The sequence below is a fragment of the Mobula hypostoma genome, chromosome 7 (genome assembly GCF_963921235.1).
Source record: "Mobula hypostoma chromosome 7, sMobHyp1.1, whole genome shotgun sequence".
Lineage (NCBI taxonomy): Eukaryota > Metazoa > Chordata > Chondrichthyes > Myliobatiformes > Myliobatidae > Mobula > Mobula hypostoma.
The window spans coordinates 111,219,507-111,240,044 of record NC_086103.1 but is presented as its reverse complement, the minus strand read 5'-3'; the positions used below and the strand labels follow the sequence as shown (position 1 = coordinate 111,240,044).

Genomic DNA, 20,538 nt, shown 5'->3' with positions numbered 1-20,538 from the left:
GTGTGAGATGGTTCATTTTGGTAGGTCAAATATGATGGTAGAATATAGTATCAATGGTAAGCCTCTTGGCAGTGTGGAGGATCAAAGGAATCTTGGGGTCTGAGTTCATAGGACACTCAAAGCAGATTGACTCTGTGGTTAAGAAGGCATATGGTGCATTGGCCTTCATCAACCGTGGGATTAAGTTTAAGAGCCAAGAGGTAATGTTGCAGCTATACAGGATCCTAGTCAGACCCCATTGGGGAGTACTGTGCTCATTTCCGGTCACCTCACGATAGGAAGGATATGGAAACCATGGAAAGTGTGCAGAGGAGATTTACAAGGATGTTGCCTGGATTGGGGAGCATGCCTTATGAGAAAAGGTTGAGTGAACTCGGCCTTTTCTCCTTGGAGCGATGGAGGATGAGAGGTGACCTGATAGAGGTGTACAAGATAATGAGAGGCATTTATCATGTCGATAGTCACGGGCTTTTTCCCAGGGCTGAAATGGCTAGCTCGAAAGGGCATAGTTTTAAAGTGCTTGGAAGTAGGTACAGAGGAGATGCCAGGGCTAAGTTTTTTTTACGCAGAGAGTGCTGAGTGTGTGGAATGGGCTGCTGGCAGCGGTGGTGGAGGTGGAAACGATAGGGTCTTTTAAGAGACACCTGGTAGGTACATGAAGCTTAGAAAAATAGAGGGCTATGGGTAAGCCTAGGTAGTTCTAAGGTAAGGACATGTTCGGCACAGCTTTGTGGGCCGAAGGGCCTGTATTATGCTATAGGCTTTCTACATTTCTATTTTCATGAAACTTCAGCTAATTGGAGCAGCCACTTAATCGGGTCAAAATGTACTGGACCTGAGGTGTCCTAGTTAACCGAAATCCACTGTATACTATTGAAAATCATATTTCACTAGTGTATAATGATTTTATGGCACAGTTCTTTAAGAGCTGCCACCTGCAGGGGGATTCTAAACTGAAATTGAATTTGTTCTCTCACCTAAATAATTCCAGTGTATTATTTTAAAGAGCAAGGCAGTTAAACTCAATGTGCTAGTCAATATTCATCCCTCAACTAACATTACACACATTATCTGACCAATATTACATCAGCATTTTGGCAAACTGCTGTGCTACACTTCCTGCTTTAGAAAACTTCAAAAACCATTTCACTGGCCATACTCCAGTTTAGCACACAAAGGGATGTGAAATGTGCTTTATAAAATCTCATGAAAGGATACAGCTGAGGTCATGCAGCTTGTCCAATCCACAATAACAAAGCACAATCATTCCATCTAGATATGTTCCACTCTCTTGTTCCCCCCCCCCCCCGCCACCTTTACCTTTGGATATTCTTAATCTGCAATATGTCAGATGACAATGAGAAGGCACGCAGAAGATTGACTGGCTGGTTGAACAGTGCTACAATAATGACCCCCACAATGTCAGCAAGATCAAAGAATTAACTGTGAACTTCAGGAATGAGAAGTTGGGCCGTGGGGGTTCCAGTGGTGGAAAGAGTCAGCAGCTTCAAGTTCCAGGGTGACAACTTCTCAGAAGATCTATTCTGAGCTTAACACAATAATATAAACAGCAACAAGGCTTGCCAGTGGCATACTGTGTTAGGAGTTTGAGGTGTTTTGGTACGTCTGCAAAGACGCTTGCAAATTTTTGTAGATGTACCATAGACAGTATTTTGACTGGTTGCATCACTGCCTGGTAGGGAGGTTCCAAAGAGCAGGATTGAAAGAAGCTAGGTTGAAATTAACCAGATCCATCATGGGCAAAACCCTGTCCACCATCAAGGACATCTTCACGGTGTGGTATCTCAAGGCAGTGCATCCATCACCAATGAACCTCACTGTCTGGAATATGCCCTTTTCTCATTACTACCACCAAAAAGGAGGTACAGGAACCTGAAGACCTACTTTCAGCGATTCAGGAACAGCTTCTTTCCCTCTGCTGTTAGATTTCTGAACAATCCATAAACACTGCTTTGTTACTCCTCTTTCACGCTATTTATTTATTGTAACCTTCAGTAATTTATGTATTGCAATTACTGCTAACACAAAACAATAAATTTCACGACATATGTCAGTGATAATAAACCTGCTGCAGATGCTTTTAAATACATATCCAGTTTTCTTTTGACGATTACTATCAAAACTGCTTCTTGTTCTTTCCTGGCTAAGCATTTCAGACCCAAATCACTAACTGCAAGCTTAAAAAAAAATCTTGCAACACACATCAAAGTTGCTGGTGAACGCAGCAGGCCAAGCAGCATCTGTAGGAAGAGGTGCAGTCGACGTTTCAGGCCGAGACCCTTCGTTTGTTGCTTGAATTTCCAGCATCTGCAGAATTCCTGTTGTTTGCGTAAAAAAAAATCTTGTTCATGTTATTTTCGGATCTATTACTAATCACCTTCATTCCATAAGCTCTGATCCTTAACCCAAGCACAATAGGAACACTTGCTCTCTACACCCTTATGAATTTAATTAATAGTATCAGATTGCCCTGTGACCTTCCGTTTTCCAGACAACAAATCTCACTTCCTCAGTCAATCCACCTAATTAATGCCCCTCATCCTTAGAAAAATATCCGTAAATTTATTCCGTATATACTTCTCCAGTATGGCTCCAATTGTGGCTAAACCAGTTTTCTATCATGACTTCCTTGCTCCTTTACTCTATACAGCTATATATAAAGCAAATATGCATTTATTTTAGCCACTTTTTCAACATGGCCCATCACTTTCAAAGAACTTTGCATAAAACAAAACATTTAAGTTTTTTTTAGGAGGTGATTTTCTGCAGGGATCTGTTCTAGGACCCTCCTATTATTGACTTTTTTTTTACAAATAACTTGGATGAGGAAATGGAAGGCTAGGTTAGAAAGTTTAGAGATGACCAGAAGGGTTGATGGAGTTGTTGATAGTTTACAAGGTTGTTGTAGGGTACAATGGGACATTGATTGAATGCAAAGCTGAGCTGAGAAGTGGCAGATGGAATTCAATCCAGGAAAGTGTCAAGTGATACACTTTGAAAGGTCAAATTTGAAGGAAGAATAGAGAGTTAAAAGAAGGATTTTTAACAGTATGGAGGAACAGCGAGATCTTGGGGTTCACATCCATAGATCCCTCAAAGTTGCAGTGCAGGTTCATAGAGTGGTTAAAAGGCGTATAGTGTGATTGCTTTCATTAGACTGAGTCTATAAAACTCTAGTTAGACCACAAATGGAATACTGTGCTCAGTTCTGGTCATCTCATTATAGGAATGATATGGAATCTTTAAAGAGGGTGCAGAGGAGATAATCCAGGATAAGGCCTGGATGAGAAAGCCGTTAGGAAGATAGATTGGGCAAGCTGAGACTTTTCATTTCAAAGAGGACAATAATGAAAGGCAACTTGACAGAGGTTTATAAGATGATAAGAGGCATTGATTAAGTGGAGGGAGACAGGTAGAGATTTTTTCCCAGGCTGGAAATGGCTACTGCAAGGGGGCATAACTCTAAGGTGTCTGGAAGAAGGTAAATGGGGAAGTCAGAGAAAGAATGGTAGATGCGTGAAATGTGCTGCCATGTGTGGTAGTAGAGGCAGATATATTAGAGACATTACAGAGACCTTTACATAGGTAAATTGAAGGCTACATGGAAGGGAAGGGTTAGATTGCTCTTGGAGTAGGTTAAAGGGCTGGCACAATACCGTGGCCCAAAGGCCTGTACTGCACTGCACTGTTCTTATCTTCTTGCACTTATTTTTGAGTCGTGCCTTCTAACTTATATTTCTTTTTCTCAGTTTTTCTACAAAAACTTGACACTTTTCCCTTTAACAGCATTAAATTTCATTGACCTCCTATGGAGAGCCCATTCCAGCAGCCTGTATACACCTCCTTCAAAATTTATTACCATACTCACTCTCTACTACTCCTCCAAAAATTGACATCTGCCAACTTTGAAGTTTTGCACTATATAGCAAAACCAGATCATGAATACATAATCTGAAATGCCAGAGTATGAACACTAGGGTAGATCACCATATCGGGTTAATTGGGCCATGGTTATCATTGAGTCTTAATTGGGACAATTCTTAAAGAACTAAAATAGAGAAATAGCTGGAATTCTCAGAATCAGAATCAGGTTTCTTATCACTGGCATGTGTCGTGATTCAAGGTGTCTTCATTTATTTGGGACACTACGTCACTTAACTGGGACAGGAGACTGTCACTGAACAGTTCCTAACTAGCATCAGTCGAGTACACTTGTGTGGCTGTTAGACACTACACTGTGATTAGATCAAACAGTTTTTAAATAGTGTCAGTTGGGTGTGTTTGTGTTGAAAAAGCAGTGATTTTTGTTACTGATGGTTGGGGAGAAATGAGCAGAAAGACATTCAGAACTGGTTTGCTCACTGCGGTTACAAGCTTGGAGATGCCAGAAACAGCCTGGAGTGAAATGAAACGATTTTACTACTTCAACAAGTTAGGACCTATAAAGAATTTGATGGTATCAACAATCATCTTGAATGTAACAATGAAAATGAAGATTTAGAGGATGCTGTCGTCACGACCAGTGTATAAAGGCAGTCCATTATCCGCACTAGATGCCTGCATTGATTTTGTTCATTTGCAATCAAAGACATGACAGCATACACTGGATGAACCCTCTGTCGATAACTATTAGGAACTAATAGTTTTATATTACTGTAGTAGTATTGGTAGTGTTCTCATTTATTTTATATTTCATTTAAATACACAATTTGTTATTCAGTTAAATGATATTTTTATACCTTTGTGACTATTTCCATGAAACTTCTGCTAATTGGGGCAGCCACTTAATTGGATCAAAATGTACAGGTCCCAATTAAATGGAATCCACTGTACTTCCTTACTATCTGGAAAACTTTTCACTACCACATGTATCACAGTAGCACAGCAGCTAACATAACGCTTTACAGTGCCAATGATCGGGGTTCAACTCGCACAGCTAGATAAGTTAATACTCCTCATATGTTAACCATTTCATTCCTGGAATCATCCTCGTGGACCTCCTCTGGACTCTCTCCAATGACAACACATCCTTTCTGAGATATGGGGCCCAAAACTGTTGCCAATACTCCAAGTGCAGCCTGACTAGCGTCTTATAAAGCCTCAGCATTATCTCCTTGTTTTTATATTCTATTCCCCTTGAAATGAATGCCAACATTGCATTTGCCTTCTTTATCACAGACTCAACCTGTAAATTAACCTTCTGGGAGTTTTGCAAGAGGCCTCCCAAGTCCCTTTGCACCTCTGATGTTTGAATTTTCTCCCCATTTAGATAATAGTCTGCGCTATTGTTCCTTTTACCAAAATGCATTGTCATATATTTTCCAAAACTGTATTCATCTGCCACTTTTTTTGCCGATTCTTCCAATTTATCTAAGTCCTTCTACAATCGTATTGCTTCCTCAGCACTATCCATCCCTCCACCTATCATCTGCAAACTTTGCCACAACACTATCAATTCCATTAACTAAATCGTTGACAAACAATGTGAAAAGTAATGGGCCCAATACTGATCCGAGGAACACCACTAGTTTTTTATTTATTCATTTACAGGATGTGGGTGTCGCCAGCTGAATCAGCCTTTATTGCCCAGCCCTAGTCGCTCTTGAGAAGGTAGTGATGAGCAGACGTCTGGAACCACTGCAGTCTTTGAGGTGCAGGTACACCCACAGTGCTGTTAGGGAGTGAATTCCATGAGTTTGACCCAGTGACAATGAAGGAACTGCGATACGTTTTCAAGTTGGGATGCTGAGTGACTCGGAGGGGGATTTCAAAGTGGTGGTACTCCTAAGTACCTGCTGTTCTTGTCCTTCTAGATGGTAGTAACCAAGGGTCTGTAAGGTGTTACCTTAGTCACTGGCAGCCAACCAGAAAAGGCCCCCTTTATTCCCACTTGCTGCCTCCTATCTGTCAGCCATTTCCCCATCCATGACAGTATCTTTCCTGTAATTCCATGGGATTTTATCTTATTAAGCTGTCTCATGTGTGGCACCTTATCAAATGCCTTCTGAAAATCCAAGTAAATGACATCCACTGCCTCTCTTTTGTCCACCCTGCTTGTTACTTCCTTGAAGAATTTGAACAGATTTGTCAGGCAAGATTTCCATTTACAGGAACCATGCTGACTTTGACTTATTTTTATCATTAGTCTCCAAGTACCCCAAAACCTCATCCTTAATAATGGATTCCAACACTTTCCCAACCACTGAGCTATGGCTAACTGGCCTATAATTTAAACAACAGAAATTCTGCAGATGCTGGAAATTCAAGCAACACACATCAAAGTTGCTGGTGAACGCAGCAGGCCAGGCAGCATCTCTAGGAAGAGGTACAGTCGACGTTTCAGGCCGAGACCCTTCGTCAGGACTAACTGAAGGAAGAGTGAGTAAGGGATTTGAAAGTTGGAGGGGGAGGGAGAGGGGGAGGGGGAGAGGGAGATCCTATAATTTACTTTCTTTTGCTTTCCTCCTTTCTTAATGAGTAGAGTGACATTTGCAATCTTCCAGTCCTCCTGAACCGTGCCAGAATCGCGATTCTTGAAAGATCATGACCAATGCATCAGCTACCTCTTCAGCAACCTCTTTCAGGACTCTAGGATGTAGTCCAACTGGTCCAGGTGACTTATCCACCTTATAACCTTTTTTGCCTGGCACTTTTTCCTTTGTATTATCAATGGCACTCACTGACACTCCCTGACACTCACGGACCTCTGGCACGCTGCTAGTGTCTTCCACAGCAGAGAATGATACAAAGTACTTCTTAAGTTCTTCCACCATTCCTTTGTCCCCCATTACTATCTCACCAGCATCATTTTCCATTGGTCCAATATCAGCTCTCACCTCCCTTTTACTCTCTCTACAACATGAAAAAAATTTAATATCCTGCTTTATTTTATTAGCTAGTTTGCCCTCATATTTCATCTTTTCACTACTTACAGCTTTTTTAGTTTCCTTTTGTTGGATTTTAAAAACTTCCCAATCATTCAACTTCCCACTCACTTTTGCTACATTATGTGCCCTTTTCTCGGCTTTTATGCAGTTCTCAACTTCCCTTGTCAGCCATTTGAGAACTACTTCTTCTGTGGGATATATCTATCCTGCGCCTTGTGAACTATTCCCAGAAACTTCAGCCACCTCTGCTCTACCGTCATCCCTGCCAGTATCCCCCTCCAATCCACCTGGGGAAGCTCCTCTCTCATGCCTCTGTAATTTCCTTTATTCCACAGAGATACTGATACATCTGACTTAATGCAGTATGAATTCAATCATATGTTCACTGTCTCCTAAGGGTTCCTTTACCATGAGATATAGGAGCAGAATTAGGCTATTTGGTCCATCGAGTCTACTCTGCCATTTCATCATGGCTCATCCATTTTTCCTCTCAGCCCCAATCTCCTGCCTTCTCCCCGTATCCCTTCATGCTCTGACCAATCAAGAATCTATCAACCTTCCTTCCGGGGAATCATTTTTTTTGATATTTTAAAGAACTCTCCTGACTCCAGGCATCTCTTTTCTAAGTTTGTACGTTTGTTTGATGATTGCACTGTAGCGCCTACTGTGAAGATTAGAGGCGCCTGGAGAGAGGATTTGGGCATTGAATTATCTGAAGCTGCCTGGGACAAGATTTTGTCGATGATACAGGCTTGCTCTGTTAACAGCAGACACCAACTGATCCAATTTAAAGTTGTCCACTGTCTCCACTACTCTAAACTTAGATTGCACAGGATTTACTCTTCTGTCGCGCCAATGTGTGATAGATGCCAAGGGACAGAGGCCATGTTGTCGCACACCTTTTGGTTTTGCCCATTACTGACTGGATTTTGGTCCAAAATATTTGACTGGTATTCAAAGGCCTATAAAAGATCCTTCCCCTTGGAAGCTGGTCTCGCCATATTTGGCTGTTCACAATCTACTATTTGTTTCCCTGCAGCCATACAACAGTCTCTGATGCTGGGGATGATTGTTGCCAAAAGACTTACTTTGAGGGAATGGAAATCACCCTCTCCCCCTTCCTTTCGGAGATGGATGGCTGATATGATCTCAGTCATACAGATGGAGAAACTTAGGTTCTTGAGAACCAATTCAATTAAAAAATTTTGGCTATCTGGGATCCACTTCTTGCCTACCTGGATGAGGCCGAGGACAGATGAGCAATTTCCCCCCAGCTGATTTCTCAAGGCCCTCATTTGAGATTTACTGTTTAGTATTTTTGAGCACTTCGTACAATAGCATCCCTCTAATATTATGTCCCTTTTTTTTGCTTATTTCATTTTTACACATGTCTGAGCTGGTATGTTCTTGTTGATTTCGTTGTTTTTTTTTGAAAATTTTGAAAATAAAGTTTTAAAAAAAAGAATCTATCAACCTCTGCCTTAAACATACATAAAGACTTGGCCTTCACAGCTGCCTGTGGCAACAATTTCCACAGATTCACCACTCACTAGTTAAAGAAAATCCTACCTTAAGCTCCCTAATAAAATCTAGATTATTACACAACACCCAATCTAAGATAGCCTTTCCCCGAAAAGGCTCAAGTACAAGCTGCTCTAAAAGCCATCTCCTAGGCATTCAACAACTTCCCTCTCTTGCAATCCAACACCAATCTGATTTTCCCAATCCCCTTGCATATTGAAGTCTCCCATTACAATTGCGACATTGCCCTATTAGAAGCCCTTTCCGGCTCCCTTTGCAATTTCAACCCCACATCTTGGCTACTATCAGGAGGCCTATATATGATTCCCATAATAGTTTTTTACCCTTGCAGTTTCTTTCTTTTTTAATCTTTTAATTAATTTTCAAATTCATAAACATAGCAACAATACTAGTACAGAGATTGGGATTACATTATCGGTAATTAACATATGTGAATAAAAACTACAGATAATACAGGTATACTAGGCCTCCCAATCTCTTAATATAATTAAACATAAGAAAAATGAAAAACTATCAAGAAAAAAAACAGAAATTAGAAAAAAAAAACTAAACTAGACTAAACAAAAACTAAACTAAACAAAACTAAACAAAGCTGGGCTATTATTTTACATCGAATACAATCATTAATGTCACTAACTCCACTCCTCTGACGGTATATTTTAGGTTAATAAAAAGGATTCGGAAAAGGTCAAGCTACATCACATGAAAATGTTGAATAAATGGCCTCCAAGTCTCTTCAAATTTAACCGAAGGATCAAAAGTGACACTTCTGATTTTTTTCTAAATTTAAACAAGATATAGTTTGGGAAAACCTTTGAAATGTAGTAGGAGGATTGATCTCTTTGCAATTCAATAAAATGGATCTTCTAGCCATTAATGTAACAAATGCAATCATCCGATGAGCTGAAGAGAATATATAATTATGTTCCATCATTGGTAAACTAAAAATTGCGGTAATAGGATGAGGTTGTAAATCAATATGCATAACTGCTGAAATAATATCAAAGATGTCTTTCCAATATTTTTCCAAAAGAGGGCAAGACCAGAACATGAGTCAAAGAAACTACCTCAGAGTGACATCTGTCACAAACAGGATTTATATGGGAGTAAAAACGAGCTGGTTTATCTTTAGACATGTGAGCCCTATGTACCACCTTCAATTGTATCAACGTATGTTTAACATAAATAGAAGAAAAGTTAACTAATTGAAAATGTTTTTTCACATTTCTCTATAGGTAAGTGAAGTTGAAGTTCCCTTTCCCACTCATTCTTAATTTTATCAGATATACCTGGCTATATTTTCATAATCATATCATAAATAATTGCTGTTAAACCCTTCTGATTAGGGTTTAAACCTGAAATTTCTTCCATGATATCAGTTGGATATGAAGTCAGAAAAGTAGGTAGCATAGTCATTAAAAAGTTTCTAATTTGTAAGTATCTAAAAAAAAAGGGATCTGGGCAAATTATATTTATTAGACAACTGTTCAAAAGACATGAAACAGTTATCCAAGAATAAATCACGAAAACATATTATACCCTTCATTTTCCATAACAAAAAGGCTTGATCCATAACAGAGGGTTGGAAAAAAATTAGATATAATAGGGCTTGATAAAATAAATTTGTTCAAACCAAAAAATTTATGAAATTGAAACCATATTCATAATGTATATTTAATTATTGGATTAACCATTTGTTTATTCAATTTAGAGACTCAATAAAAAGATTTAAAAAGAAAGAAAGAAACAATTTAGAGAGAACAAACGGAAGCGAAGTCCCTAAAATAGAAACCAACAAAAACCCTTCTACAGAATTACATTCAAGGTTTACCCATTGTGGATATGGAATTATATCCAAATTCCGTGTCCAAAAAATTAAATATCTAGTATTAATTGCCCAGTAATACAATCTTAAATTCGGCAATGCCAAACCACCATCCTTTTTCGACTTCTGTAAGTATCTTCTGACTTAGTCTAGGATTTTTATTCTGCCATATATATGAGGAAATTTTAGAATCAACAGTATCAAAAAAGGATTTAGAAATAAAAATTGGTACCACTCGAAATAGATATAAAAATTTAGGTAGAATAATCATCTTAATAGCATTAATTCGGGCAATCAGTGATAAAGACAATGGGGACCATTTACTAAACAACTGATTAACCTGATTAATTAAAGGTAAAAAATTGAGCTTAAATAAATTCTTATGCTTCTTAGTGATTTTAACACCCAGATAAGTAAAATAGTCAGTAACCAGTCTGAATGGTGAACGTCTATAAATTGGAACCTGCATATTTAATGGAAAGAGTTCACTCCCATTAAGATTCAATTTGTAGCCAGATAAGTTACTAAACTGAGCAAGCAGGGATATTACTGCCGGAATGGATTTCCCAGGGTTAGAGATATATAGTAACAAATCACCTGCGTATAGTGATAACTTGTGTATCTCATTCCCACGGGTAATGCCAAGTATATTAGGTAAATCACAAATAGCAATAGCTAAAGGTTCCAAGGCAATATCGAATAATAATGAGCTCCGAGGACAGCCCTGCCTAGTGCCACGAAACAACTGAAAAAAGGAAGATCTTTGATTATTGGTAAAAACTGAAGCTGAAGGGATAAGGTGTATCAATTTAATCCAAGATATAAATATCGGACTAAAATTAAATTTCTCAAGCGTACTCAATAAATATGCCCATTCGACTCTGTCAAACACTTTCTCAGCGTCCAGTGAAATGACACATTCTGGAGTTCTAGATGAAGAAGTATAAACAATGTTCATTAATCTCCTAATATTAAAAATAGAATAACAATTTTTAATAAATCCAGTCTGGTCATCAGAAGTAATTTGAGGCAATACATTCTCCAATCTAGATGCCAGTATTTTAGAAAAGATCTTGGATTCCACATTCAGCAAGGATATAGGCCTAAATGATGCACATTCAGTAGGATCCTTATCTTTTTTAAGAATTGGGGAAATAGAAGCTCCATAAAAAGATTGTGGTAATTTATTTGCAGTTTCTTAACTCCAACCATTGATTCAACATTCTCTGACCCCATGTCACCTCTTTCTAAAGATGTAATTCCATCTCTTACCAACAGAGCCACACCATGACCTTCTTTCAGCCATGACTCAGTGATGACAACATCATAAGGCCAATCTCTAAATGCACCACAAGTTAATCTACCTTATTCCAAATACTACATGCGTTTAAATATAGCACCTTCAGCCATGCATTCTTCGCACTTTTGTATTCTGCCTCTGTGGTACAATTTAACTCCTTGCACTGTCTGCATTTGTATCCAATCATTGGTTTCTCCTTCCTTATATTCATATTACACCCATCATCTGCTTGTAATCCTGGTGGCTTATCCTCAGCTCTATCATACTGGCTCTCATCCTCTGCCACATTAATTTAAACCACTCCCAGCAGCTTTAGCAAACCTGCCCACAAGGATATTGGTCCTCCTCAGATTCAACTGCAACCCGTCCCTTTCGTACAGTCGTCAAAGGTCATGGAGAGAAGGCAAGAGAATGGGGTTGAGAGGGAAAATAAATCAGCCATGATGGAATGGCACTGCAGACTCGATGGACAAAATGACGAAATTCTGCTCCTATGTCTTATGGTGACATGCTCACTAGACTGCTGATTCTGTTAGCTCTGTCATAGTCATACTTTATTAATCCCGGGGGAAATTGGTTTTCGTTACAGTTGCTCCATAAATAATAAATAGTAATAGAACCATAAATAGTAATATGTAAATTATGCCAATAAATTATGAAATAAGTCCAGGACCAGCCTATTGGCTCAGGGTGTCTGACCCTCCAAGGGAGGAGTTGTAAAGTTTGATGGCCACAGGCAGGAATGACTTCCTATGACGCTCAGTGCTCCATCTCGGTGGAATGAGTCTCTGGCTGAATGTACTCCTGTGCCCAACCAGCTCTGATGACTGTTCCTAGAATTTTCCCTCTATGGTGGTTAAATTAAGTTAAATGCAGTATTGGGTTCATCTCTAAACTTCACTTTGAACAAAAAGTATTGCTATGAATCAAAAACAATATCCAGAGACTCCACAATTTTGTCTATTGGTTCCCTGTACAATCTAGGCATCATCACATTTAGACCAGGTGGTTTTTAACTAAATGCCACTGGCCATCTCTTACCTTCCCTTTATGAATTTAGAACCTACCCAGAACCCCAATTAAATATTCTTTCACTGAGTCCACACAAAAACTAAATTACACAACTGGATCTCAGTCATGCCTTCTTGCTTCCATTAGTACTTTTAATTTTAACCTCTGATTAGCTCTACTTCTCTTCCAGCTTTCTGTACTCCGATTAGTTCTCTGTATTTTGGATATACAGTATTTCTGTGCAGGTTCTCCACAGGCACTGTTCACTAATCTTACAAAAAAAATGTATTTACATCTTCTTCAAAGACCCCAACTAGTCCAGTGACTAGTGGTACTCCACAGACATCAGTTTTGGGACCACTTCCTTTTATGCTGTTTATCAATGATTTAGGTGATAAAATAGTTGGCTTTGTTGCCAAGTTTGCAGATGATTCAAAGATTGGTGGAGGGGCAGGTAGTGTTGAGGAAACAGGTGGGCTACAGAAGGCCTTAAGACAGATTAAGAGAATGGGCAAGAAAGTGGCAAATGAAATACAATGTTGGAAAATGCATGGTCATGCACTTTGATAGTAGAAATAAATGTGCAAACTGTTATCTAAACGGGGAGAAAATCCACAAATCTGAGATGCAAAGGGATTTGGGAGTCCTTGTGCAAAACACCCCAAAAGTCACTCTTCCTTCAGTTAGTCCTGACGAAGGGTCTCGGCCTGAAACGTCGACTGTACCTCTTCCTAGAGATGCTGCCTGGCCTGTTGCGTTCACCAGCAACTTTGATGTGTGTTGCCAAAAGTTAACTTGTAGGTTGAGTCGGTGGTGAGGAAGGCAAATGCGATATTGGCATTAATTTCTAGAGGCCTTGAATACAAGAGCAGGGTTGTAATGCTGGGGCTTTCTAATTGAATTGAATTTATTACTTACATCCTTCACATACATGAGTAAAAATCTTTATGTTACATCTCTGTCTAAATGTGCAATTTATAGCAATTTGTAATAAATAGTATGTACAACAGGACAGTCAATATAACATAGAAATACAATTGTATCAGCATGAATTAGTCAGTCTGATGGCTTGGTGGAAGAAGCTGTCCCGGAGCCTGTTGGCCCTGGCTTTTATGCTGCGGTACCCTTTCCCGGATGGTAGCAGCTGGAACAGTTTGTGGTTGGGGTGACTCGGGTCCCCAATGATCCTTCGGGCCCTTTTTACACACCTGTCCTTGTAAGTATCCTGAATAGTGGGAAGTTCACATCTACAGATGTGCTGGGCTGTCCACACTACTGCTGGCGATCTGACAGCAAGTCCAAGATCCAGCTGCATAAGGCACAGTGAAGGCTGAGGCCTCCAAGCTTCTTGTCCAGCTTGGAGGGAATCACGGTGTTGAATGCTGAACTGCAGTCCAAGAACAGCATGCTCACATAAGAAACTTTTTTCTCCAGATGTGCAAGGATGGTGGGTAGAGTTGTGACTATTGCGTCATCTATTGATCAGTTGTGTCAGTAGGCGAATTGTAGGGGGTCCAATGTGGGTGATAACATGCTGCAGATGTAGTCTTTGACCAGCCTCTCAAAGAATTTGCTTACTATTGAGGTGAGTGCAACAGGACGCCAGATGTTCAGGCATGTTACTTTGGTCTTTTTGGGTACAGGGAGAATGGTTGAGGTTTTGAAGCAGAAAGGCACTCTACACTGCGAGAAGGAGTGGTAAGGCACTGGTGAGGCCTCACCTTGAGTATTGTGAAGAGTTTTGAGCTCCTCATCTTAGAAAAGATGTGCTGGCATTGGAGAGGGTCCAGAGGCAGTTCACAAGTAAGATTCTGGGAGTGAAAGGGTTATCATACGAGGCATGTTTGATGGCTCTGGGTCTGTACTCACTGGAATTTAGAAGGATGGGGGGGGTGGATCTCATTGAAACCTTTCGAATGTTGAAAGGCCTAGACAGAGTAGATGTGGAAAAGATGTTTCACGTGGTGGGGGAGTCTAGGACAAGAGGGCACAGCCTCAGGATAGAGGGGTGCCTTTTCAAAACAGAGATACAGAGAAATTTCTTTCGGCAGAGGGTGGTGAATTTGTGACCACAAGCAGCTGTGAAGGCCAGGTCATTGGGTGTATTTAAGGCAGAGATTGATAGATTCTTGATTAGACATGGCATCAAAGGTTACAGGGAGGCGGCCAGGAAATGGGGTTGAGGAGGGGAAAGAAGGATTACCCGTGATTGAATGGCGGAGCAGACCCAACAGTTCAAATGGCCTAATTCTGCTCCTATGGCTTATGCTCTAATCTTTACTGGTAGAGAATTCCAAGGATTTACCACTCTGTGTAAATAAGTTTGGACTTTATCTTCTTTTGTCATCCACTGGTCATCTGGCTTTAATTTTCCAACTCTTCTTCCATATGGACCATCAACTTTCTAAAGCCCTCCATTGTTCAATTACAATTTTCTCTGATAATCTTTTGATTCCAATTTCACCTTGGCCACATCCACCACCATCTCTCTGAAATTATTTTTTTCTGGCAGTGTGGAGTAATATTTTCTATACATTTTTCTAAATATTGCATTACAGTCACTTTTTCCTAGATGCCTCCCCTCTCTTCAATGATGATTAGTCCAATTGTTCTGGCTCATTTCCCAAACTTTAGTCCAGCCACACCTCTTTCCTAAATCTTCCAAGATTTTTTTTCTTTGAATCCAGTGTTATCACCGCACAGCCTAAATACAAAACTGCTTTACAAATTTAAAAAAGTGTAAAGCATGCTTTACTTACTTGACATGGTCTTCTGCAACAGCCTGAATAAAGAAATAGCGAGCTGGAAGTACTTTGTTTGCATCCAGACCAGGACCCCATACTAGACTTCTCTTTGGACTTACTTTAGTTATGTTCTCAGTTGCAGAACTCGTTATTATAACAAGAATGTAAAATAACCACTTTTCTGACATTGTAAAATAAGTTTTTTTACTGCTTGCAATGAAATGAGAAAATAGCTTCGACGTATGGTACAATGAAAGAAAGTCTGAAGTTCGCTGCTAAATTAATATTTCAACTTTAAACTACACCAAGTCAATATTTTGTAACTCATTTGCCCAGTTTCGCGCTGTTTACCACGTCTTCAAAAAAATATTTATAAACAAGATCCTGCGACCATACTTCGCGTTTCAGCCACACAGCACCTGGGCGTCGATGCGCACCCTGAGCGCCAGCTTCCTAATACTCAATGCTGATTGGACGGAGCGGTCGTGCGTGAGGAACGCTGGGAAGCGTAGTTCAGGTTGCTAGGAAACCAGCGGCGGCGATTAAAAACTAAATTTAAAATCTATCCCTGGTGCAAAGTTATCTTCACATTGCGAACATGATAATGTAGTATTAGCACTGCTCAGAATGAATAAGGAGCAGAGAGAACGATCATGTCTATATGTCATCTGCAGCGGCCTATGGCCTGTTTGCCTCTACAAGGCCGAGGCCTCGTGTGGCTCCACCTCAGCCGGGACACTGCAAAGTCGAGCGAAAAGAAGGGGGGGGTGGCCCTTCATTGGTAACTTGTTCACCCTGTCAAGAGTTAGGTTACTTCGCGGACAGTTGCTGTCTGTTCCTAAACTGGAAGTAAAAATTGTGTCGATTGAACCACCAGGCGTTCTGTTGGCAGCGCAAGAAACGTCCAGCATGTTTTATTCTGACTCCGTTGGCGGCTGAAGTGGTCGGGTCGAGGAGGCGGGTAGATTTTCCGGGCCCTCAACCTACAGACGGCAGGTTAACGCTTCCAATATCGCCCGAGAAAAGCGGTTTCGTGGTAGTCAGTGGGCGTTAGTTGATCGAGGAAGTACTGGGTCATTGTGACATTGCATGAATATAGCATCTTCAGCCTTTCAAGGACCTACCACAAGAATATCGCCAGTAAATTTTGACACTGAACCACATAATATGTTAGGATTGACGACCTTGTTCGGAGGTAGGTTTCAAGTCATAATTTTAAAGGAGATTCAAGAAAAAGAGCTGGATGGAAGAAGGAACTGGACAATGGAAGACTGTGGTCAACCTTGTATAATCGCAAATGCTTAAGGGATGTAAAATGTCATATGATAGCAATAAGTAACAATGTTAATGACTATTTTATCACTATGACCGCAGTGGCAACCTGATTTAGAAGCTGGGGAGAAAAAAAATAAATTAGTTACTGACCTAAAACCAATGCTAATAGTATTTTTTTTAGAGGTGGAAATACTCAACAGGTCTGGAAGCATCTGTGGAATGTCAGCGTTCTTAGATTTGAAAAGTTTCTTTCTCTTTCCATTTCTAGAAGTTTTTGTTTTAATTTCAGATTTCAAACACCTGAAGTTATTTGATTTTCATTTTGGGAATCGAATTGTTTTGTTTATGTATAGTTTTCTCTTGAATCCTTTTGTTATATTTTCCTGCAAGAAAATAAACCAAAGTATTAATCAATCTCAATATTAACAATATTATCATCTCAATATTATGTTATCAATAATGATAACATAAATGTAAAACATGAAGGATTAGTTGGAGCCAAATGGTGAAGTACATGAGCAGTAGTTCATAATACAGGTCTATCCAGTTCCCATTTGATGGACTTGAATCTGCCTCACACTGTTATTTGGGTAGTGAATTCCAGATGTTAACCACTTACTGTGTTTTTTTTTTGTTAATATATCTGTACCAGAATTCTTTGAGCAAAATACAAACGGTAATTTGGGTTGGATATGCTTTTAGCGATTTTAGAAACTACTGTTTTTAGTATCCCTCTGACATGATTCCAGATAAACAAATAAAATTTTGAACTTCGTGTGAAATCCTGTTGGGGGTAACTATGTCCCTGCAGAGTTTTTATGAAAGTATTTTGCTGTTCAATAATTCAGAAATAAAAATTATTCAGAGTTAAAATTATTGAGTCAAGCAGTGTGAAAACAGGCCATTCAGTCCAACTGGTCCGTGCCCACACAGCATCCAGTGGCCTGTGTTTAGCCTGTAATCCTCCAAGCCCTCCTCTTCTAATTCAAATCCCTCTTGTATGTTGTAGTGTACCCACCTCAATTCTTCCTCTGGCAGCTCATTCCAAGTACCTGTATTCAGTCTGTGTAAAGAAGTTACCTTTCAGCTCTGTTAAATCTCTCCCCTCTTGTATTTGTATCCTTTCACGGGCAACACAGTAGTCTAGTGATTATCATAACATTTTACACTACAGGTGACTGGGATTCAATTCCCACCTCTGCCTGTGAGGAGTTTCTACATTCTCCCTGAGAGCATGTGAGTTTCCTCCAGGTGCTTCAGGTTCCTCTTACAGTCCAAAGATATCCCTGTTGGTGGGTTAATCAGTCATTGTAAAATTATCCAGTGATTAGGCTAGGATTAAATTGGGACTAGCTGGGTGGTATGGTTTGAAGGGCCTATTCTGTGCTGTTTCTCAATAAACAAATAAACTTAGGGAGAAATAACTATGACTGTTTGCCTCATCCATACCCCCCCATGATTTTTTTAAACATCCAGGAGTCCACCTTTCATTATCTTGTGCGCCAAGGAATAAAGATCCAGCATGGCCTACCTCTTCCTGTAACTCAGACCGCTAGTCCAAGCAGTATCCTCAATCTTTTCTGCACCCTCTTCAGCTTGAAAAGGTTTTTCTCAAAACAAGGTTGCCAAAACTCTACACAATACTCCAAATATGGTTGCATGAAATGACCACATACTGTCCCTGCTCCGAAACTTGCTAACCTGGCAGATGAGGTCCAGCATGCTAAATGCCTTCTTTACCACCTTGTCTACTTGCAAGGCCCCTTTCAGCAAGTTATGCACTTGCTTGCACAGCACTTGTAAATGCCCTGCCATTCAGTGTGTAGGTCTACCCCAGTTTAAATGTCTAAAATGTTCACCTCACAGTGGTGAATTTTTGTATTTCAATTATTGCTGTCATCTTCTGTTGACTTAGTATCCAGCTACGAATTGTCATGAATTATTGGCCTGAATATCACAAGCTATAATAAAAGGACAGTATTGACTTCAAAGATCTGGTTATGTGAAGTCAATTCTTTGATGTAGTTTTAAATTTCTAAATATTGTCATTCATAAATGGTAATATCATTCATCTGACTGAAGAATTAATCACATTGAAAAATTTGAGCAAATTCAAACCATGAAAGAAAAATAATATATTAATGAATCTTAATATATTAACTGGGCTCCATGCTATTATGCCTTGGGGCATACCAGAGTTTGGAGTTCAATCTTGGTGCTGTCTATTAGGAGTATGTATTTTCTCCCCATAAGTGCTTGGGTTTCCTCTGGGTGATCCAGTTTCCTCCCACAGTCCAAAGAGACACCAGTTAATAGTTTAACTGGTCATTGTAAATTATTATGTGATTAGGCTAGTGTTAAATAGGCTGCTGGGCAGTGTGGCTCATTGGGCTGGCAGGGCCTGTACCGCTCTGTGTATCTAAATAAATAAAATACTGATTTCCGTAAGAATTAGACCATTCACCCACCTTGTCTGCTCTGCCATTCCATTGTGGGAAACATCCTCTCCACATCCACTCTATTTAGGCCTTTCAGCATTTGATATGGTTTCAGTGAGATCATCCCTTATTCTTCTAAATTCCAGCAAGTACAGGCCCAGAGCCATCAAACACTCCTCATTCCTGGGATCATTCTCGTGACCTCATCTGGACCCTCTCCAATGCCAGCACATCTTTTCTTGGATAAGGGGCCCCAAAACTGCTCACAATTCTCCAAATCCAGTCTAACCAATGCCTTAATAAAGCCACAGCATTACATCCTTGCTTTTGTATTCTAGTCCTCTCAAAATGAATGCTAACATTACATTTGCCTTCCTCACCGCCGACTCAACCTGCAAATTAACCTTTTGGGAATCCTGCACGAGGACTTCCAAGTCTCTTTGCTACTTTCTCCCCATTTAGAGGAAAAAAAACCACACCTTTATTCTTTCTGCCAAAGTGCATGACCATGTACTTCCGCACACTATATTCCACCTGCCACTTATTTGCCTATTCCCCCAATCTGTCCTAAGTTCTTCTGCAGATGCCCTGTTTCCTCAACATTACCTGCTACTCCACCTATTTTCGTATTGCCTGCAAACCCGGCCAAAAAGCCACCAATTCCTTCATCCAAATAATTTATAATATGAAAAGAAGAGGTCCCAATACCAACCCCTGTGGCACACTGCTAGTCACTGACAGCCAACCAGAAAAGGTCCCTTTTATTCCTATTCTCTGTCTTCTGACAGTCAGTCAATGGTCTATGCATGCTAGTACTTTTCTTGTAATACCATGGGCTCTTGTTAAGCAGCTTCATGTGCAACACCTTGTCAAGGGGATTCTGAAAATCCAAATAAGCAACATACATTGACTCTCCTTTGTCTATCTTACCTGTTTTTCCTCAAAGAATTCCAACAGATTTATCAGGCAAGGTTTCCCTTAAGGAAACTAAGCTGACTTTGACTTATTTTATCATGTGCCTCCAAGTCTCCAAGTACTCCAAAACCTTATCCTTAACAATAGACTCTTAACATCTTTCCAATCACTGACGTTAGGATAACTGGCCTTTCTCCCTTCTTAGTGTGGAGTGACTTTTGCAATTTTTCAGTCATCAGGAACCATTCCAAAATTAAGTGATTTTTGAAAGATCATTACTAATGCTTCCACAATGCTTTCAGCTATGTCTTTCAGAACCCTGGAATGTAGTCCAAATGGTCCAGGTGATTTAGCTTCAGCTTTTCCAGCTTCCCATGCACCTTCTTCTTGGTAATAATAACATGCTCACTTCTGCCCCCTGAGACTCACATTTCTGTTACTCTGTTAGTATCTTCCACAGTGAAGACTGACAGAAAATACCTATTCAGTTCATCTGCCATTTGTTTGTCCCCCATTACTACCTCTCCAGTGTCATTTTCTAATGGTTCGATATCTACTCTCGTCTCTCATTTACTCTTAT

At 39.9% G+C, this 20,538-nt stretch overlaps 2 protein-coding genes across 4 annotated transcripts in view; one reads left to right on the top strand and one right to left on the bottom strand.

The window, feature by feature from the left end:
* The window catches only part of poglut2 (protein O-glucosyltransferase 2), a 101,796-nt gene extending 86,017 nt beyond the window's left edge, over positions 1–15,779 (bottom strand). For 2 of the 3 annotated variants that reach the window (XM_063053773.1, XM_063053775.1), the window contains exon 1: positions 15,346–15,779. In XM_063053773.1, coding sequence (XP_062909843.1) covers positions 15,346–15,518 — 173 coding nt within the window. In that variant the 5' untranslated portion in view covers positions 15,519–15,779. The remainder of the gene's footprint in view (positions 1–15,345) is intronic. The other variant, XM_063053774.1, reaches the window with a different exon arrangement.
* Positions 15,780–16,129: 350 nt separating this feature from the next.
* Positions 16,130–20,538, top strand: part of ercc5 (excision repair cross-complementation group 5) — a 138,443-nt gene continuing 134,034 nt past the window's right edge. The window contains exon 1 of the mRNA XM_063054889.1: positions 16,130–16,525. The gene's annotated coding sequence lies outside the window, so the exon portion shown is untranslated. The remainder of the gene's footprint in view (positions 16,526–20,538) is intronic.